The 20,568-nt window shown below is 64.3% G+C and overlaps 2 protein-coding genes across 8 annotated transcripts in view; one reads left to right on the forward strand and one right to left on the reverse strand.

Annotated features, from left to right (window-relative positions):
- LIMS2 (LIM zinc finger domain containing 2) overlaps positions 1-4,503 on the forward strand; it is a 46,285-nt gene extending 41,782 nt beyond the window's left edge. For all 6 annotated transcript variants that reach the window (XM_037848848.1, XM_037848851.1, XM_037848852.1 and 3 more), the window contains 6 exons: positions 804-953; positions 1,552-1,702; positions 2,091-2,183; positions 2,726-2,774; positions 2,926-3,001; positions 3,622-4,503. In XM_037848848.1, the coding sequence (XP_037704776.1) occupies positions 804-953; positions 1,552-1,702; positions 2,091-2,183; positions 2,726-2,774; positions 2,926-3,001; positions 3,622-3,769 (667 nt within the window). In that variant the 3' untranslated portion in view covers positions 3,770-4,503. The remainder of the gene's footprint in view (positions 1-803; positions 954-1,551; positions 1,703-2,090; positions 2,184-2,725; positions 2,775-2,925; positions 3,002-3,621) is intronic.
- A 502-nt stretch (positions 4,504-5,005) lies between these two features.
- The window catches only part of MYO7B (myosin VIIB), a 90,261-nt gene continuing 74,698 nt past the window's right edge, over positions 5,006-20,568 (reverse strand). Inside the window, exons 27-47 of one of the 2 annotated variants that reach the window (XM_037848846.1) lie at positions 19,398-19,517; positions 18,733-18,906; positions 17,859-18,086; positions 16,631-16,798; positions 15,431-15,548; positions 15,224-15,350; positions 14,342-14,508; positions 12,654-12,835; positions 12,029-12,159; positions 11,559-11,716; positions 10,623-10,776; positions 10,193-10,348; positions 9,453-9,558; positions 8,451-8,564; positions 8,107-8,194; positions 7,822-7,928; positions 7,242-7,427; positions 6,786-6,902; positions 5,929-6,012; positions 5,697-5,816; positions 5,006-5,344 (exon numbers count right to left, since the gene is read on the reverse strand). In XM_037848846.1, coding sequence (XP_037704774.1) covers positions 5,249-5,344; positions 5,697-5,816; positions 5,929-6,012; positions 6,786-6,902; positions 7,242-7,427; positions 7,822-7,928; positions 8,107-8,194; positions 8,451-8,564; positions 9,453-9,558; positions 10,193-10,348; positions 10,623-10,776; positions 11,559-11,716; positions 12,029-12,159; positions 12,654-12,835; positions 14,342-14,508; positions 15,224-15,350; positions 15,431-15,548; positions 16,631-16,798; positions 17,859-18,086; positions 18,733-18,906; positions 19,398-19,517 — 2,901 coding nt within the window. In that variant the 3' untranslated portion in view covers positions 5,006-5,248. Of the gene's footprint in view, positions 5,345-5,696; positions 5,817-5,928; positions 6,013-6,785; positions 6,903-7,241; positions 7,428-7,821; positions 7,929-8,106; positions 8,195-8,450; positions 8,565-9,452; positions 9,559-10,192; positions 10,349-10,622; positions 10,777-11,558; positions 11,717-12,028; positions 12,160-12,653; positions 12,836-14,341; positions 14,509-15,223; positions 15,351-15,430; positions 15,549-16,630; positions 16,799-17,858; positions 18,087-18,732; positions 18,907-19,397; positions 19,518-20,568 lie in introns of those variants that run through there. The other variant, XR_005218707.1, reaches the window with a different exon arrangement.

A 20,568-nucleotide genomic window follows, 5' to 3' on the forward strand; every position in this document is an offset into this window, starting at 1 on the left:
ATGGGTGCCTGGAAAGGGAGCCCCGATCTTCCGGATTGGGGTGGTGGCTGGGCATGGGTGCCGCACCGAGGCCCCTGTACGTCTCTGCGTGGGGACCCGACACGCATCCCTGCGCCTTTGGGGGGCGAGGGAACGGAACAGAGCCGCGTTCATCCCGTGCCCAGCGGCGGCCACAGCTGTGCCCGATGCAGGCAGTGGCCTCAGACTTCACTCTGAGGCCGTCACAAGAAAGGCTCTGTGGGGCCGTTTCCTGTGGGGGGCTCGCGGCCGACACAGCCGGGCCTGTCTTTGGAGACAGAAAGGGTCTGTCGCTGTCGGGGCCCCTCTTGCTCTGTCTGTGGGCACCACAGGAAGGGACGGAGCCGGCGGCCGACCCCTGTGTGCTCACTGGCCGCTCTGCCGGGCACGGCGGGCAGTTGACGCTGACGTGGTTGTTAAACAGTAACTTGTGGTGGTCAGAAGACAGCGAAACATCAAACTAATTTCACAAATATCAGTTAAATGTATTTTCTAGTCCACACGATGGGCTCAGAAAAATGGAAACAAGGAAAATACCACCTTTTCCTGAAGGCGGGAGATGTGGGCACGGGTGCTGCTGTCTGAGTGGCCTCGTGGGCAGGCGACGGGGTGGCACGCTCTCCTCTCCCCCTGGGTGAGCCCCTCGGGGCATCCTTTAAGGCTGGGGCCGAGAGGACCTCTCCTGCGGGAGGTGGCCCTGGGCCGGCCTGGACACGGGGCGCAGGGAGGAGGAGCAGGCCGTCGTCCCCAGCACCCCCGCCTCCGTGTGCCACCCACCCCCACAGGCACCTCTGCCGGCCCTGCCACAACCGCGAGAAGGCCAAGGGGCTGGGCAAGTACATCTGTCAGCGCTGCCACCTGGCCATCGACGAGCAGCCCCTCATGTTCCGGAACGATGCCTACCACCCGGACCACTTCAGCTGCACCCACTGTGGGTGTGTGACCCCCTGGTCCCTGGGAGTGGGGCAGCCGGGGCTGCAGGCCGAGAGCTGGGATGTGCAGCCGCAGGGCGGTGGGCAGGGTTGAGGCGGGGGGTCGAGGTGGGGAGGCAAGCAGAGGGACAGGAGGGACGTCTAGAGAGCACCTTGCAGGGTGGGCTGGAGGGTGGAGGGGTGAAGGGGGCCTGAAGCCCCTGCGGTGGGAAAATCCCCTTCCCAGGGGTCACACACGAGACCAGGGAGTGAGGCTGCGGGAGACTTACAGCTGGGGTGAAGCCCGGGGAGAAACTGAGGCATCAAGAGCCAGAGCAAGCAAGACAGCAGGCTCCCAGAGGAGGGCAGGAGTTGGCGGTGGAGAGGGCAGAAGGAGAGGAAAGAGGGGCTCCTCCCCGCTGTCCAGACACCCCCTGGCCCAGGGAGGGCCGCCGGGGCAGACACGGGTGCCCTTTAGTGAGGGCTCTGCGGGGGCTCTGCGGGAACTCCGGGGAACGGGGAGTCTCCAGAGGGCCTGGAGATCAAAGGGAGCTGCTGGCCGCCCCGCCGGGGACAGAGGGGCTTCTCAGGGTGGCAGCGGGGCCCCCGCCTTGCCTTTCAGCAAGGAGCTGACCGCCGAGGCCCGCGAGCTGAAGGGTGAGCTCTACTGCCTGCCCTGCCATGACAAGATGGGGGTCCCCATCTGTGGGGCCTGCCGCCGGCCCATCGAGGGCCGCGTGGTCAACGCGCTGGGCAAGCAGTGGCACGTGGAGGTGAGTGCAGCCACCGTGGGCCCCAGGCCCCGGCCCAGCATGGGAGACGGTGCCCAGACCACCGCCTCACCCACTGCCCCAGACCCCTGGGGTGGGCTTCCTGGGTGTGGCCCCTCCCAGGGACCCTGGCCCGTCCACTGAGCACACAGACCACAGCTGGGTGGCCATGCTACCTCACTCATCCTCTCCTGGCTTTCTGGAAGATTCCAAAGTCACGAGAACATGATGGGCGTTTGGGCCCCCCGTGTGAGCACTCACGCCTGGGCGACAGGCTCTGACGCTCTCGGGGTCCCCCTTGGAAAGGAGGTTTGCTGCCAGCTCTGTTTCCAGGAAGCTCTGCCTTGAGGTGTCAGTGCACCCCCTCTTCCCTCCCCCCACAACCCTGCAGCACTTTGTTTGTGCCAAGTGTGAGAAGCCGTTCCTGGGGCACCGGCACTACGAGAAGAAGGGCCTGGCGTATTGCGAGACTCACTACAACCAGGTGAGGACCCATTTGGGGTGGGGGGTGAGGGTCTGGAGAGAGGTGCTCCCCACCCCGTCCAGGGCTGGGGGCCTGGGGGCGGGCGGTGGTAGCTGGGGATGCCATCCCCGCTGTGTGAGCAGCAGGAGCCCTGCAGGAGTCCGGTGCCCTGGGGGACCCTCTGTGGGGTGCTCGGCCCCCGGCCCCAGCTCAGGCACCTTCTCGGCCTGGGTGTCCTACTGTGGGAACGGCCACACAAGTTGTGAAGTCCTGGGCCTGCGGTAGAGACGTAGCCGCCGCCTCCTCCCGTCCCCCACGTCTAGCCAAGCTGCGGCTGCTCTGGTGCAGAAGACAGTGGGGGTTGGTGAAATGGGGATGCCTCCTGGCCCCCACCCTCACGGGGCACCCACAGAGCAAAGGGACCTTTGGGGAGCAGTGTCCAGACCTGTTGTGCTCTCAGGGGGTGATTCTAAGGGGTGCCCTGGGGCCCTGTGGGTGCCCCGGGCTGTGAGCAGAGGGCCTGCAGCCCGCAGTGGTGACGCCTTGCTCTGCTTGTGCTGCAGCTCTTTGGGGACGTCTGCTACAGCTGCAGCCACGTGATCGAGGGAGACGGTGAGGCACCCTCTGTGTCGTGCCCCCCACATGCCCCCCACCCTGGGTCCTGCAGCTGCGGGCCCAGCTGGCTCTCACTTTGCACAGCTGGGCCTGTGGGGGCCTGGGAGGGCCCCGCTGAGCCCCCTGCACCCCCCGTCTGCCCCCGCAGTGGTGTCAGCTCTGAACAAGGCCTGGTGTGTGAACTGCTTCTCCTGCTCCACCTGCAACGGCAAACTCACCCTGAAGTAAGCGGGCCTGGGGGGTCGGGGCGTCCCAGGCAAGGGGCAGAGGGGGGCCCACCCACAGCCTCCCTCAGCCCCGCTCCCATGGAGCTTTCATCAGCCCTTCCTTGGTCCCCACTCCCTGCTGCGGCCAGGCCTTTGGGATGCGGGGGGAGACGTGTAGCAGCCCTGAGACCAGCAAGACGGCCTGTGTGGGTGCTCACCTGCAGTGGGGTGGGGCTGGGACTGAGGCAGCAGGATGGGAAATGGGGGGTGGGGCACACACTTGCAAGGACACCAGGCTCAGGCTCGGGATGGGGGAGGGAAGGGCATTTTAGCAGAGGGAACAGCCCGTGTGAAGGCTGGCTCATCCGGGAAGTACAGGGATGCAGGAGGTTTGGGACTTCTGAGGGCAGCAGGGAGCCATGGAGGGCTCTGGAGTGTCAGAGTCCCGGAGAAGCCCCTTGGAGAGCAGGGAGGCCCCGAGGCCCACCTCTGCAAGGCTGCAGCCTCTGGCCGAGCTCACCTTGAGGCCTGGCCTGCTGGTGTGGAGGGGCTGAGGCAGGGGGGTCTGGGGAAAGCTCACTGCCTATCTGGGGTCCCCCTGAGCTGCCCCATGACTGCTGGACCCCCTGCGTCCCAAGGAACAAGTTTGTGGAGTTTGACATGAAGCCCGTGTGCAAGAAGTGCTATGAGAAGTTCCCCCTGGAGCTGAAGAAGCGGCTAAAGAAGCTCTCGGAGCTGGCCTCCCGCAAGGCCCACCCCAAATCTGGGAACCCCAGCTCTGCCTGAAGCACCTGTCCGCCTGGCCCCCCTTCCTTCCTTCTGCACCCCCATTCTCTCCCTCTGCCCCTTCCTGCCGTCTTCCCTCTTGCCTCCCACTCTGGCCTTGCTCTCATCGAATCTTAGCAGTCTGTGCCCCCATCTCTGCCCTCCCCGTTTGCTTGTCCCCCCTCCTGCCCCTTCTGGCTTTGCTCATTTTCCTTTATTTCTGCCTTTTCCTGCGTTCTCTCTTCTCCCCCTTCTCTCTCTTTCCCTCCTGGAAGTGGGGAGCCCGGGCCCACACCCACGTTTTGCTGCCCTGCCGCCCCGTCCTGCCTGTGCCTTCCCCGCAGAGGACCTGCTGGCACGAAGTCTCCTGTGGGAGCTTGCCCCAGTGCCCAGCAGAAGGGGGAGCCCCGGGAAGCCACCCTTCACCCCCTCTGCCACTCACCCCCTCTACCGAGCAGGGCCCCAACCCAGGCCAGGGAGTCCTGCCACGTATCAGCAGACGACAGGCCCCTGCTCTCCTCCGTGGCTCGGGCCTCCTTCCTGAAACCCCACCTGTGGCTGCTCTACCCTGGGCCTGGGCCTCTGTGGCTCCCCCTGAGCTCCCCCATGGGCCCAGCAGCCCCCCGGGGCTGAGTCTCTGGGAGCAGGGAGGAGGGAGGCCAGGTGGGTGGTGGGCTCCCAGCCTCGGGTGAACACAGCAGTGCCGGCTCTTGGAGCTCACGCCTTGCAAAATGAAGCTCGTTTACACACCCACAGCAGCCCTCTGTGGTTTGTGGGTGGTCGGGGGCTCTGTGGACAGACCATGCAGGGGGGCGTGGACACTCACAGAAGCCCAGACACCCGACTCAGCAGCTGGGAGTGTTTCCCAGGGCCGGGCTGCCTCAGGGCTGGGCCCACAAAGGGCTGGGGGGTTTGGGGGACTCCAACAGGGCTTGCCTGCCCTTTGGGGGATTCAGGAACCCAGGCCTCCACTGTTAGGGTAGAAGGTGGCCTTAGCAGGAAGCCGGCTGCCCGGTGGGAACCTCCGCCCGCCCCCCTGGGAGCCATCTAGTGTCATCCTCTTTTGGAGCATGGGAGCCTCAGAGATTGTGGGTGGGAGGGAGGGAGGGAGAGCAAGGAAAGGGGAAGGAGGGGAGATGGTGAATGAAGTCATCCCCCAAGAATGGTGCTGTCACTGGCTCCTTGGAGAAGTCACATTGCTTTTTTCCGGAAGACGCCTTTGCTGGCCTGTGTCGTCCCCCTGCCGCCCCCACTGATGCACTCACTTCCCTGAGGTCCTGGGATTTTATTCAGCATCCTGGGGACGGAGCATCTCCCCACTGGAGGCCCGGGATCCCCCACCCCCACCCTGGCTCCCCTTCGGGCTCAGGGGTCAGCTCCCAGGAGGGAGAGGGCCCACGCGGGCCCCCCGGGGGAATCGTGGATGTGTGCTGGAGCAGGGGAAGGCCAAGGGGATGCCATGTGCAGAAGGCAGGCAGCCCAGCCCCAGGGCATCTGCCGCTAGGACTCGACCGCGGCCCGGGCGCCCCGCTGCTTGTGCACGACGCTCAGGAGCTGCTGCACGTACGAGGTCAGCAGATCGTCCATCTTGTAGCCCTGCGTGGGGAAGGCTGAGTCAGAGGCCGAGGGGGTGCCGGAGGGCCTGGGCGGGGGGCTGGGACCCAGGGGTCTGGCCACGTCCCAGGTTTTGCTGCCTGCGTTGTGGAGCCCCGACCCCCCCCCCCCACTGTCTTCAGAGGGGCCTCGGACCACGGAGGACCCCACAGAGTGATGCCTCCAGCCCAGCCCTCTCCCCTGAGTCAGCCTGGCTCTGCCCGCCTCTGGACGTGGGGGCCAAGCTCTGGGGCCAGCAGCTCTCCCGGTTGCAGGTGGCGAGGTGGGAAGGGCTGGTCACGTCCGCTCTTGGGGTGTGGGCCCCCGCATCCCCTCGGCCCGCGTCTGGGCTCACCAGCGAGGTCTCGCAGAGCAGGCGGCTGCCCCGGCCGAGGCTCCCCAGCGCCATGTGGAAGTAGGTGCTGCCGCTGCTCCAGCTGGCGATCTTGGTGAAGGGGTAGGTGGTGAGCAGCTCCTGCGGGAGAGCGGGCGGTGGGCCGGGCACGTCTGGGCTGGGGGCTGGGAGGGCGACCACTGTCCCCCCGACCTGGGGGCCCCAGACCTGGTGCCCCCCCCCCCACAGCTACCTTGGTCTTGGGGTGGATGAGGAGGACGCCACGCCAGTTGATGGCGATGAGGACGATGTCTGGGTAGGAGGGCTCTGAGGTTTGCTGGGGACGGGGGCACAAGTGGTCATGGCCCAACCCCAGGAGGCTGCCGGAGCTCACCTTCCCTGAGGCACACGCAGGTGCATGTGCACGCACACACTCTCACACATGTGCACATGCTCATATGAATGCACACACCATAGGCACACACATGTGGGCACACACACAAAACCTCAATGCACACCCCCCCACATATGCACATGCATATCTGCACGCACACACCTGCACAACACAATGCTAGTACACATGCACATGTGCATGCACACACACACCAAGGCAACATGTGGGTGCACACACATACATGCACACACACCCCACGAGTACACATGTGCACAAGATATCTGCACACACGAGCATGTACACGTGCATAGATGTGTACACGTGCATGCACACCTGTACATACCCACACATTTGTACACATGCCCATGTATGCACACTCACACATGAATGTGCACACATGCACATGTACTGACACCTGCATACACATATGCATGTACACCTGTGTGCATAGGCATGTAAACATACATGCACATGTGCACACCCACACACTTGTACACATGCACATGCATGCACACTCACACATATGGATGATCACACACACCACAGGCACACATGCATGTGTATGAGTACACATATATGCACACACGCATTTCACACCCCCCCAATCACACATGCATGCCCCTGATGGCACAGCACCCGGTCCCTGCCCCAAGATGTGGGGTGCTGGCCAGAATGCAGGGCTGCCTGGAGAAGGGCCGGGGCTGGGCGAGGCTTACCTTCACCTCGAAAAAGGCCGACCCGAAGGTGGGCCAGCGGCAGATCCACTTCAGGAAGGCCACCTTGGCCTCCTCCACCGTCTTGCCCGTGTGCTTGTCATAGGCCAGGAGGATGCTCTGAGGGTGACAAGGGCCCGTGAGGGTGAGTGGGGCCGCTTGGCACCACACCGGCGACCCCAACCCAGGGCCGGGGCTCCCCAGGGCTCCCTGAGGCCCCGGTTCAAAGTGGCACATGCCTGAGGGTCCACCTTGGGTGTGGGGATGGGGGCTGGAGCTTAAGGCCAAGGGTGTCTTCTGCCCCTGGAGTGGGGAGGAGGGGAGGGGAGCAGAGGCACCCTGGACGGCCGCGGGGAGACTGAGTGGCCCTGCTCACTGCCCCAAGGCAGGCTGGGTATGTCGTGTGGGAGGGATGCAGGCCCCTGGGGGGTGTCAGCTGCCCCGAGATCCCCCCCAGACCTTTCTCCACTCCTCTGTGGACATCAGGCGGGTGAGGTCCGTGGGCACCAGCTCCCTGAGGATCTTGGCCACGCTGGCCAGCGAGGACCGGTCATCGCCAAACCGGGCTCTGTAGATGAGGCTGGCCAGGTGCACGGCGTCCTCCCGCGAGCACTTGTGGAAGCCGCGCAGGTACTTGGGCAGCTCCTGGGGCGACCGGCACGTGGCCTGGGCCTCAGGCTGCTGCTCAGAACTGCCCTGGCTGCCGCCCACCTCACATCGGGGTCAGGTACCTGGGGTGCTGCCCCCCACCCCTGCCCAGGAGAGGCAAAGCAGACTGAAGCCTGCGGGGCAGGGTTCCCTTACGGGGAGCAGCCTGGGAGCCAGGCACGAGCCCCAACATCGTGCATCGGGGTGGGGGTTCCTCTCCCCACTCTTCCTGGAGTGACCCCCGGCTGTGGGGCTGGGGGCTGGGATGGGCAGTTCCCCCTTCCCCACCTGCTGCGCCCTCCACCTCGCTGGACAGGTGAGCAGGTGGGCGGAGGGACTGAGGGCAGGCCCCCCAGTGCCCGCCGGGGTGCAGTGGGGTGGGCCCGGGCACCTGGTGGTAGTGGAGGATGGTGTCTGCGTTCTCATCCTTCCCCGGGGTCACGTGCAGCCACAGTTTCCGCATGAAATACACCTGGTAGGGCAGCACCACGGGGGCCCCTGCCGGGGGGGTGGGCACCAAGCCTGGCCTGCAGCCCCGCTCCAGCCCCCCGTCCCCCCACAGCTCAGGCACATGCTCCCTGCAGCCCCCTCCCAGGCAGGGGCTGTGCGTGTTCCTGCCACCCCCCATGCTATGCTGTCTCCCCCAACACACACACAGTGCACAGGGCCTCCTCACCTTCTTTTTGGGGCTTGTTCTTCCTCACCCAGTCTGACACCTGCCTCAAGGAGTCAAAAAAGAAGTCTCCCTCCTTCTGGCTGATGACCTGGGGGTGGGCGGGAGAGGGGCCGGCAGGGGGGACATGGAGGCAGACGGCCCCCCTGGGAGGCCCTCCTTGGTGGGTGTCGGGCTCTCCGCTCCTGACCCCACTGCCCGCCCACCATGCGGCAAGGGCCGGTCCAGCACCTGTCTCCTGGTTGTCGGGAGATGCCTCCCACCCCTCTGGTCCCTGAGCACCCCCCTCCGCTGTCCCCTGGCTCCCTCCGGCCCCCGGCCCCGGCTGCCCACCCGCCGACCCGCACCTTGTCCGCGATCTTGACGAAGAGGCTGCAGCCCTCCCAGGAGGCCAGCTGCAGCTTGGTGGCGATGTCTTGGCACACGTCCCGCACGTGGGTGCTGGCAGCCACCTCCAGCATCTGCGCACAGGGCCACCGTGAGGCTGTGCAGGGCCCTGGGCCCGAGCGGCTGGCGCTTGGCACGGGCTGCAGTGCCCCCCCCGAGAGTGGCTGTGGCTGTGGAGACCCCAGTCCTTGGCCTTGGGCCCCTGAACTTGCTCGGCAGCCAGGCCGTGGGTGCTTTATGTTGGGGACTTGAAGGTTCCCACAGTCCTCCAGAGGGGGATCTGTGCACCCGCATGGCCCACCCCGGTGGCCTCAGCCCCTCTCCTCTGTCCCTCTGTGCCAGGGGCTTCTCCGTCCCAGTTGGGTCCTGAGAGTCTGGCCTCCTGTCACCCTCCCCAGTGGCCGTCCCGGGCACTGTCCTCGAGGCACGTCCCGTGTGCCCAGGACAAGGTGAGAGGCCCAAGGGATCCCCCCGAGCCTGGCTGCCCAGTGCTCCAGTCCCCCCACCCTTGGCCTGCCGTGTCCTGGGCCCTCGCCCTGGAATGCCCAAGTCGTACCTGTCCCCGAGACCCTCCCCTCTGCACCTGCCCCTCTCAGGTCTCACCACACACTGGGAAGTGGGGGTGTGGGGTGGGAGGAGGGGACGGTCCCTCCCTTGTCCCCCAGCCTCAGGACACCTTGTCCCAGGCCGGCCGGGGCTGCTTCCTCGAGGCACTTAGTTCATGTTTGGGGGGAGCCAAGGGAAGGCATGAGCAGAGAGTTTCTCGGGGGAGACGGGGTGAAGTGGGGTGCAAGGGGCAGGAGAGTGGCAGAGCGAGACCCTCCCCTTGCAGGAGCCCGTGTCCTCCTCAGGCTTTTCAGCTCTCCATGGGTAGCCCAGGAGCACAGGGGGCTGGGCTGGGAGCCCCCCCGACCCCTCCTGGAGGCCTGAGGGTGCGGGCCCTGGGGAGGGCGGTGCCTCACCTCACTGGTGTCATTGGGGAAGTAGACCTTGTGGCAGATGCGGGACACGTTCTGCTCCACGGCCTCCACCTCCACCTGGTGTGGGGGCTGCGTGCGGGGCCCCACCCTGCAACGGGACAGGCTGCCAACGCCGCCAGCCCACCTGCTGGCCGGAGACCACCCCCCAGCCCCCCATCAGGGACGTGGCAGAAATACAACCAAAAGCATCCCTAGCGATTGCCTCCGAGGGGCTGACTCCACGTTCCCAGGGGCTGCCCCAGCTTGATGGGCCCAGAGGAGGGGACGGAGGCAGGCCTGGTCTCCCCCCAGGTGACCGCAGCTCTGAGGAGAGGCCGGGAAGGCCTAGGAACACGCAAGGGGCAGGGACGCAAGCTGGCCAGGGCAGGGCCCCTGGGGTGGAGGCACTGGTGGGTGCAGCGGCTCTGCATCCTTGTTTCCACACTACTGGGTGCTGGGCAGGGGTGGGGTCCCCTCCAACAACCAGAGGCTCCACTTAAGTCATGACCCCTCCCTCGGTCAATCCCCCCTGTGCCCCGGACAAGCAGCAAGGGGGCAGGAGGACCAGGTGGCTACGATGGAGCCTGCCAGAAGCCTCCAGAAGCCCATCTCCCCCGTGACCCTGCTGGGCCTTGCCCTCCACCTTCCCCAGGTGGCCCGAGGCTGGCGCTGGTTTCCGGCGCGGACGGGATGTGAGCTCCTGGGGGCCGGGGCTCCGGGGAGTGTGGGGGCCGCCGGCTCACCTCAGGGCCCTCTGGATGCGGCGGCTGCAGTCGGGGACCAGCAGCTTCTTTCTCCGCGTGTCCAGGAACTTCTGGGCGTGGGGCAGCAGCGCCCGGCCTGGCGGGAAGAGGCCGGTACACAGCCACAGCAGCTGCCAGCCGCGCTCCTCGCTGTACCTGGGGGTGGGGTGGGGAGATGCCGGTCAGCCAGGACGTGCGTGGGTCAGCCGCTGCCCAGGTGGGCCCAGGTAGGGCCTACCTGTCCCTGCCTGGCGGTCGATACGGCAAGGGGCTTCTATGCCAATGTGCCCGTGGTGTGGAGGAGGACACTGAGGTTCAGAGTGGTCTCCTGGGTCACGCGGAGAGGGCTGGGGGTGGGCCCGGGACCTTTCCCCTCCCTGCTCCCGTCACCCCCGGAAGCCAGCAGGGCAGGGCCCCTGCCCCAGGGGACCTGTGGGGGTTGTCCGTCAGCTGCTTCAGAATCTGGCAGTAGACCTCGTCCTGCAGGGCCGGGTCCTGCAGTGCCCACGAGAAGATCTGGTCCGTGAGCTCCAGCGAGGACCGGGCCTGCCGCGAGGGGTAGTCGCCCATGTACCTGAGGATGGGTGTGGCCGTCAAGGAGAACTCGGGCTGGGTGGACATGCGGCGGGGACAGCTGACCTGGGCCCCAGCCTGAGCCCTGACCCTGGTTCCAGGCTGATCCCCCAACCAGGGTTAGACGATTCTTGATCCCACACTGACCCCCAACCACAGTCCTGCACTAAACCGGACTCGACCCTCCTGACCTGGGGCTACCCTGATCTCTACCCCAGCCCACATTAACCCTTGACCCCACCCCACACTAACACCTCTCCACACTAACCTGGACCTAAGCCTCATGCTGACCCTTGACCTTCATATCACACTAACCCTTGACCCTGCTCCACCTACTTTAGTCCCACAGTAACCCTTGACCTGAGCCCATGCTAACTCTTGACCCAAGTCCCATGGTAACCCTTGATTTGTACCCCAACTATTGCTTGACCCTGTCCCCACACTAACCCTTGCCCCTAACCCCACACTAACCTTGGACCCCGGCCCCGGGCTAATCCTGACTCCAGATGTGGTGTGATCCACTCCCTGGCTCCACAATGAATGCCAACTTCAGTCCCTCACTGACCCTGGGCCACACTGACCCCTGACCCCAGACCCAGGCCAACCCTTGCCCTGGACCCTGCCCTGTGCTGACGCTTTACCCCCATGCCATCCCCTGACCGGGCCCCAGCTCGAGTCCCGACGCAGCCCCCAGGGAGCCGTGTGTGGGCCCGGCCCTGTGTCCCCTGGGCTTGGGGAGGGCAGGCGGCAGCCTGTGCCCGTGGGGGTGGGCAGGGCTGGCTGGAAAGAGTATCGATGGAGATCTGGTAGGTGCAGTCCCACAGGTCGGGGTTCGCGTGGACCCTCTTGAGCAGAGGCTGCCGCAGTGGCTCGGGCGAGTGGGCCCACAGGTGGCCCCGGGGCCGGGCCAGGGACAGCACGGCTCTGCTGACCGTCTCCTTCTCTGGGGCCCTGTGGGGCACAGGCCTGGAATGAGAGCTGCCCCCCATGCAGTGTCGCCCCCCGCAGCTTCCCCTCGGCTCCTCTGCACCCCACTCTCCCCGCCATGGTGCAACCCACAGGCCCTGCTCCACCGGGCACCCAAGGGGCACCCTCTGGCCTCACTGGGCCCCCTGTGAGACGGTCACTGCCCCGACCTCCCGGAGTTGTGTGGGGTTGCCGGCTCTGATGGGGGACTCAGAAGGCCCTGAGGGCCCCTGGCTCCCCCGACCATGTCCCTTGCCCTCAGGAAGCAGGGCTGGGGGCCTGGCGGGGCTGGGGCACCTGAAGAACTCGTAGGAGAACTCCTCCAGGGTGTGTGGCTTCTCCTTGGGCTGCTCAGCGGGTGGCAGCTCGGTGGGCTGCCCCTCCTGGGCCACCAGCTTCCGCTTCTCCGGCGACATGGCCAGCAGGCTCTGCGGGGGCACAGCTGTGGGCACCGGGGGCCTCTGCCCACGAGGCCCTCCCCCAGGTCCTCCCGTCCTGGTGGCCTCAGTGACTTGGGAGGGGCCCGGACCCCAGGGCTGGCCAGGCCTTCACACAAAGGTCCCACCCCAGGGGACCTTTCCTTCCCAGAGGGGCGAGACCCCCGCCTTATCATGTGCTTCCACGATGACCAGTGCTGCTTCTTGGTAGCACTTTGCAAAGTGGCAACTGATCGATCACGATTTGCCTGAGTGCCTGCTGCTCCCCGTCTTCCTTCCTGAAACGGGGCTCCCGGCAGCACACCGGCTGCTAGTTTCTCCTAAGTGACAGGCCATGGAAGTTGGCCTTGGGGGCCGTGTTGGAACAGGGAGAGATTCAGGCCCACATGGGCCAGGTTTAAATGAGGCTAAGGCTGGGGGAAGTGACGTGCCTATGGTGGGCAGAGGCGAGCAGCTCCTAAGTGTCAACACCCCAGGGGCATTACCAGCAGCTGCGCTGAGGGCTTGACGACGGTGGGGATGGTGTGCAGGCAGGCGGTGGGCACCAGCCCTGTCTTGCCCGTGCGGTCATTCTGGGCCAGCGTCCAGTTCTCGGAGGCCAGCAGCCCCTGCTTCTGGGAGAGGACCAGCAGGTCCCCCTTCTTGAAGGGCAGGAGGGTGGTGTCGTCTGTGAGTCCAGGTCACGGGCAAGGGGATGGAGAAGCCACTGTTTACTGGGGCACTGGCAAGAGCCGGGGCTGGGCGGGCACTGAGCGGGCCGCCTTCTCTGACGGGTGGGTAAACCGAGGCACAGCCCCTGGCTGCTCCCATGGCCAGTAGGGGCAGAACTGGGACCTCATGACTCGGGGGTTCTCACCCGCCCACTGCGGTGGACAGACGCACAGCCGAAGGTGGGGCTGGGCTGGGGAGACCCACTCAGGAGGAGATGGTGGGCGAGGGGAGGGCGGGAAGGGAGAACCCGGGTCATGGACACCACAGCCGGCTAAGAGCTCTGTGGCCAGAGCCGTAACCGCACTGCTCGATTTCCTGTAACACCGGCCTCGGCTCATCTACCCCATCAGCCTGGTGGCATAGGGCCTGGCTGGGTGGGTGCCAGGCTCTGAACCACACAGCTTGGGCTCAGAGCCCCTGGGACCCCTCCCCCTGCTGTGTGGCCCTGGGCAAGCTGCTGCCCTTCTCTGAGTGCGGGACACTGATTACGTGCTTTGACTTGGCGGGCCTGGGCTGGGGGACCTGATCAGCCCCTGGGGAGGGTGGTGGGCACGGGCGACAGCGCCCTCCACAGCCCCCCAGGCCTGAGAAAGTGAGGCCGGAGGCAGGCCCCATTTCCTCACCCCAAAGTACAATCGTTGGGGAGGGCTTGCCGGAGAAAAACCCCACCCCCGTGCCTTACCCGTACCCTCCACCCTCTTCGTTACCGGAGCAACTCCCGCACCTTTTCAATCAACCTCCACGCCCTCTCAGAACCAATCCAAGCCTTTAACCCCTACAGCTAGCCCGCCCTCTAAACCGCCCGATATAAGCTTGTACTCTCCCCTAATAAACTCTCTTGGCTTTCTCACCCTAAAAAAAACGTGTCCCGCCTGTTCCTTTCTCGCCGCCCTCCATACTTTGCACACCTCCGCCGGGGACCTGGCCAAGTCCCCCGCCTCGCCCTCGCCTCCGGGAAAGAGCCCCCGCCGCCGGTACCCTCCGAGCAATCCTGAGAGCCTAAGATTTAGCAACCGGCCGCCACTCCCCCCCACTAGACGAGTCAACGACGACCGCATCTGAGCTTCGGATTCTGTGCCTGCACAAGGGGGCAGCAGGCTGGGTGGGGGATACCCAGAGCACAGAGGGAGCCAAGCGGTTTGATTTGCTAGGTGAGGGGGCAGGGGGTGTCAGACCCTTCCCTGAGCTTCCGGCAGAAGGACATTCCAGAGCCGAGGGTTTGAGGTCTCCTCCTTTGACCCCCTCAGCTTGAGGGGGAGCAGGCAGTGGCCGAGAGAGGGGAGGGTCCTCCCCAGTGTTGCCCACCCACAGGGCTCTGCAGCCTCCACTCTCCCTGCTCCCGCCACGTGGGGCCACGGGGACGAGTGAGCTGCCCTCCGGGGGTGGTTTCTCCCCATCGGCCCCTGCCCCGGGCTGCTGGCTGCCCTCGGCCCCTCGCCGCCACCCCTGCCCTGGCCGGCACCTGTGGCCCTCCGGTCCTGCAGGGCCATGGCAAACACGGACCGCTCCTTCAGCCCCTCCAGAAACAGGGCCACGAGCTCGGCGATGGCCACGCTGCTGGGGGACATGAACTCGTACTCCTCTCCGTGCAGCGTGGAGAGCGCCAGCCGCGGCCCGCCTCGGGCCGCCCTGGGGGACACGGGGCGCCACATGACTGAGGGGTCCCACCCCTCCCTGCTCAGCCCCTTGCCAGCCACTGAGGGGGTGCTCACCCACGTACATTGGGGATGCAGCGACTTGCCCAAGGCTGGGGTCTGCGCCCAGCTCTGCCTGGCTCCCGTTCCCGGGACCCCATGGGTGGTGGGCATAAGGCAGAGCTCAGGGGTCTGGGGGGCTGGTCAGCATGGAGAGGTAATGGGGTGGCTGGTGGCACAAGGCCACCGCACAGCAGTGCAGAGCTGAAGGGGCTGCTGTGTGCTTGCTTGGGGGCTTTGGGCCAGTGCTTAGCCTCCTGTGCCTCAGTTTACACAGCTGCAGATGGGCCCAGGCCCCACCCCTTGGCCCCTCTGCCAGACAATCTAGACCCTCAGTGGAACTGGGTCTTGCCCATGAAAAGGCAGGGAGTCTACAAAATGAGTCACAAAAAGGCTACAAGCTTCTGTTTTTTATCCAGGGGGTTCTGGGTTTTTTTTAGGAGTCTGAAGGGGGCAATGCACAGAAGTGGGGTTACCGAGGGCCCCACAACGGAAAGGGTGGTGGCTGCCGAGTCAAATGGCCATCCGAGAGTCCATGCCAACCCTTACCCCCACCAGCCCAGATGCCCAGGGACAACACGCCCCCCCCATCTCCCCAAACCCCGAGACGCATCAACCCAAAGGTTTGGTGAGAGGTGCGGGGTGCCCACCTGCTGGCGATCAGAGCCGTCACCTCCGGGAAGGAGAGTCCCAGGAGCATCTTCTCCCTCTGGTCCAGGAAGCTCAGCCCCCTCCAGTTAACAGCCAAGATCAGCCGAGCCGGGGGCAGCCGGGGGCCTGGTGGGGGTCCGGGGCTGTGAGGCCCAGGCTGGCTGCGGGGTCCCTGCTGCACCCCCTCCCTGGCCAGATGCCCTTACCGGAGAGCGTGGTGACTTGGAAGAGGCTGGAGAAGAGCAGGGGCCACTGCAGGCGGGCTGCGTCCACCACCTGCTCCTGCACGGCCAGCGGCGGGCGGCGCTGCAGGGTGTAGGGTGCCTGCGGGGAGGGGGCCGGCCGCGGGGTCTCCTCCCTCCGTCCCTCTCTGCCCTGCACACCCTGCCCCCAGCCCTGTGCCCCGAGCGACGCGCCCCTGCCTTTGGCCAGGCTGGGGGCAACTGCCACTCTGCTGTCCTGGCTCCGGCTCCTGCTCAGTGCACCTCGGGCCGGGGAGAAGGGGCTGAGGGGCCTGTTGGAGGGGTGATGTACCCACATCCCAGCACCCAAGGTTGAGTGTGTCTCGGAGTGCATCTGTGTGTGTGCATGTGTGTGTGTTTGTCTGTGTATGTATCTGTGTGTGCCTGTGTCTGTATATGTGTGCAACCCTGTGTATGTCTGTGGATGACTGTGTGTCTGTGTGTCTGTATGCATCCCTGTGTGTGTATGTGTGTCTGTGCATCCCTTTGTGTCTGTGTGTCTGTGTGCATCCCTGTGTATGCATGTCTGTGTCTGTGTGTGTGCCTATGTGTGACTGTGTGTGTCTGTGTGACTGTGTGTGTGTGTGTCTGTGTGTGTCTATGTACATGTCTGTGTGTGACCATGTATCTATCTGTGTTTCTGTGTGTGTGTCAGTGTGACTGTGTGTGTGTCTATGTGTGACTGTCTCTGTGTGTCTGTGTGACCATGTATCTGTGTGTGTGTGCCTGTGTGTGTACGCCTATCTGTGCGTGTGCATCTGTGTGTGACCGTGTGTGTGTGCATTTCTGTGTGTGTGTGTGACTGTGTCTGTGTGTGTGTCTGTGTGCATCTGTGTGTGCATGTCTGTGTGTGTGTGTGTCTGTGTGCCTGTGTGTATCTCTTCATGTGTGCCTGTGTGTGTATGTGTATCTGTGCATGTGCATCTGTGTGTGCCACAGCCCAGGGAGCAGCTGGATGCAGCAGCAGAGACCAGTGGGGAGCAGCTGCCCCGACCTGGGGGAGGGGGGCAGACGACCTCCCTGCAGCGGGAACTGAGCTAGCTGTGCTGAGCTGCCCCTGCTGTCCAGGGGGCAGGGGCTTGTGGGGGTCCGTTACAGCACACAAGGGGTCCATCCCCTCTGTGCCCTGAGGTTGGGGAGTGTGGGGGGCTGCGTGAGGCTGACCTGGGCGTGGGCAGCGGTGACGAGGCTAGCCCACCTCTCCGGGGGCTTGGTCCTGTACAGCTTGGTGGGGACGCAGCTGGGCAGCAGCTCCCGGATGGCCTCGCTGTCTGCCGAGGCGCCGAGCTGCACATAGCAGTGCCGGGCCAGCAGCTCCACCAGCTCCTCCTCCTGCACAATTGGGGCACAGATGGGGGTGGAGGGACGTGAGGGGAGACGCGTCAGAACCCACCTCCTCCACGCGGCCGCCCCCCAAGCCCCCAGCCCTCGCCCCAACACTGTGGATCTGACCAGTGTCTCCAGCAGAAGTTTCCAGCTAAACCCCTGCTACCCTGCGCTCCCTCCTACTCTTTGGGGAGCCAGGGGGTGTGGGAGGGAGCTCAGCGGCCTGGCGGAGCCCCAGCCTTGCTCCAGGTGGGCTCTCTGCGTGCACCTCCTGAGTCTCTGACCTCACTTGTCAAGAGAGACCATTGGAAGGACTTGGGTGGGGTCCTGCGGAAAGCACCCAGCACAGACCAGCCCAGGGGAGTGTTCCAGCCCCAGGGCCTCCAGGGCCTCTTTTCTATGGCTTCCCGGCCTCTGCCTCGCCCCACCTGCCAGGCTCCCTGAGCTGACTCCTCCTGCCTTCCTTGCAGGGAGGCCCACCCTGCAATCCAGGCGTGGGGCTGCTTCTAGCTCACCCCTGTCCCCCCAGCACCTTGCAGAAGAAGTGCTGCTGCTCTCTTCCCTTTGCAGACGAGCCCTGAGGCTCCGAGAGGGGGTGGACCGTCCCCAGGTCCCATGGCCAGGCAGGGGCAGAGGTGGGACTGGACTCAGTGCAGGGGTTGTTCGCCCCCCAGCCCTGCAGCCTCGTGCACGGAGCTGCCGTGGGGAGGCCAGACAGGGTCTGTACCCAACGGTGAGCTCTCCCCACCCACTGCTGGTTCCACGGACCCCAAGGCCTGGAAGGGACTGTGATACCCCCGCAGAGGGGCCAGGGCCTGCACCCCATGACATCCCCCTTGGACCCACTCCTCTGCCTCCTATGCCAGGGACCTCCTGCCCCTCTGTGTTCCACTCACCCCCTCCCCCACGGAGCATTCCCTGATTGCAGCAGCCCGCCCAGCCTGCCCTCCCTCGGGCTCCCACAGCACCCACGGCCAGAACGCGACAGACTCAGTGGAAGCCCAGCCGGCAGACACCTTGAGTGGGATCTGTCACAGCATCCCTGGCTGTTCCCCTGGACCCTCACCTTCTCGAAGCTGTACTCGCCGGACCGGACCCCCTGCAGGACTTGGTGGTAAATGAGCTCAGTGCTGACCGCGTCCTCCCGGGAGTCGTGCCAGGGGGTGAAGAACTCCTTCCGGAAGTAGAGGCGCCAGGGTGCCTGGCGCTCGCCCTCGCCCCTCTCGCGGGCCAGCTGCTCGCACTGGGCGATGGCATCCAGCACATGGTCGCGCCCGCTGCCCAGCGACCAGAACTGAGGCCGGAACCAGGGCAGCAGGGTCAGCGGCCGCTCAAGTGCCTGCACCCCGAGGGACAGGGCCCCCATCCCCCCGGCACAGTGGCCGTGAGTCCCTGCAGGCCGGGCCTGGGGCCTGGGAGCCAGCACCGTCCCCTGCCTCCTCGTGAAGGGACAGCTTTGGAGCCTGTCCACACTGCGGCCCTGGGAGCCTCCTCCCTGACCACCTCCCCTGGAGACGGGGCTGCTTGGCTGACGGCCAGGAGTGTGTCTGAGGGTGAAGTGTGTGGAACGGGAGCAGGGGCCTTTGGGTGGGTGATCATGTGGGGTTTGGGGGGGCTGTGAGGGTGGGACCCTCCTCTCTGGCCGCCTGGGTGTGGGCATGCACGTGGGGGGCTGAGTGAGGGGCCTTGGAGCAGAGCCTTAGTGTGTCAGGGGTTGGTGTGAGTTCCCGGCTACTGGGGGACAGGAGCTCCAAGTGGGGGTGCGAGACTGTTTGGGGCCGAGGTGCAGCTGGTGGGCTGGAATCCAAGAGCATGTGTGGGGTAGTGTGGCCCCGCTGAATGTGTGTGTGTGCGTGCGTGTGAACTCACACGCACGTGTCTGGAGGCTGATGGGAAGGCTCGAGCTCTGGGCGTCTCCGGCCGGGGCCCTGGGGCCGCACCTTGTCGTACACAGCCACCTGGAGGGAGAAGCCCACGTGGTCCTGGAGCCCCTGCTTCCGGGCGACGTGCAGGCAGACTTCCCGCGCCGTGGAGGCCGAGTCCACCATGACGGTCAGGCTCGGCCCGGTCCCCAGGATGACGTGGATGGGGATGGGTTTCTTGGACTTGACAGCCTGGGGGGCACACAAGGTGGAAGAGAGCAGAAGCCCGTGGGCTTGGGTGGGAGGGTGAGAAGCAGGAAGGGTCTGCGGGAGGGTGAGAAGCAGGAAGGGTCTGCAGGAGGGACCCAGCTTGGGCTGGGGCCAGAGTGGGGAGAGGGGTGCCCCCCCAGCCCTGCTGTGTCTCAACACCCCTTCCTGAGGACACAGGAGGTGACAGTGATGCTGATTCAGCTGCCAAATCAGGTAGAAGAGGTGGTGCCTGCTTCCAAGATTCCACCAAGCACAACCCCTCTGGAGAGAGGCTGCCTTCTTTTCAAAATGCAAATATCCTTGCCGTAAGCAATTGGTAGTCATTTGCACTTTAGTGTGAATTAATTTACCAGCATTAATTTAAAAGTGGGGAGGGACATTCGAAGTACTGGGTCAAGCTGGATGCTGAGCCCCCAGCCCCCTTCGCCCCCCATGCTCCTACCTCCTGCCTGACTCCTGCCTTCCCCGCCTACCTGCAGCTCCAGCCAGGTGGGGGGCTCCGCACGCACCCCGTTGGCATAGGTGCGTCTCAGGCGCTCGGCACAGAAGGGCCCATAGCCCACCGGCCCGTGACCGATGAAGTTCAGCAAGTACTGGTGGGCGAGGAAGGGAGTGGAGGTGTCAGAATGGAGACCAAGTCTACTTTCTACCCAAACAAAGAGTTTAAAACATAATCCTCAGCGTTGGCGAAGGTGTGTTGAGAAAGGCGCTGTCACACACCTTAGAAGGACCAAGATCAGCACCACATTTCTGGGGAGCAATTTGGCCACAGCAAGGTACAGCCATAGCCTTAAAATGTTCCTGCCCTCTGACCCAATCAGTCAGACCCATTCTAAAGGCAAATGCTTATATTTTTAAGCACAGCGTTATTTATGGCAGAGAATAATTGGAAACCTCCTAACTGTCCATCAAGAACTTAAATCTGTGCTGGGAGAGCTGTAGGAGAGAGAAGGCATTTATGATAAGTTTATAATATGAGAAAACATTTATGGAGATAAGTAAGTGGAAAAGCAGGAGAGAATGTTCAAAATATTTGGTTATGCAAGAGGTTCCAAGTGGGAGGGCACTGAAAATGCTTTTGCCCCCCAGGGAGCTTTTGCTCCTTTGCCCTTGGGGTGGTTGGCTGGGAGTGCCCAGTGCCCAGTGTTTCCTGCTGTCCCCAAGAGAGCTACACGGGGATGTGCAACTGCATTTTCTATACAATCCCAAGAATTGATGCTCTCACACCGCAAAGGCTCAAGAAAATAGGCAGGTGAATGACTTATTTTCTTATTACACTTTCTGCATTTTCTGCATATTACTATCTAATCAGAACAAAAAGCTGTATGAAGACAGCGAGCCTGGGGTCTCTAACAACTGCGAGCATCTCTGCCAAGTTCCCACCTCCCTTTATGGTTTTAAGACCAGAAAGAGGCAATGCAGCCAACCCACGTCGGGGTCCACTTTGTCTTTTCAATGTACATTTCACCCACCGTCTCATCTTGGCTTCAGAAGAGTCACCTGGAGCCAGAGCCCCAGGGAAGTGACCCTACAGACACGGAGTAGGGGCTGAAGGAGCCAGGTCCGAGTCCTCTTTACAGGGGGGAAACCAAGGCCCATGGACCAGGGATTTCTGGAGCCTCCTCCAGAGCCAAGGGCCAATCG

The sequence above is a fragment of the Choloepus didactylus genome, chromosome 9, assembly GCF_015220235.1.
Source record: "Choloepus didactylus isolate mChoDid1 chromosome 9, mChoDid1.pri, whole genome shotgun sequence".
In the NCBI taxonomy this organism is placed as follows: domain Eukaryota; kingdom Metazoa; phylum Chordata; class Mammalia; order Pilosa; family Megalonychidae; genus Choloepus; species Choloepus didactylus.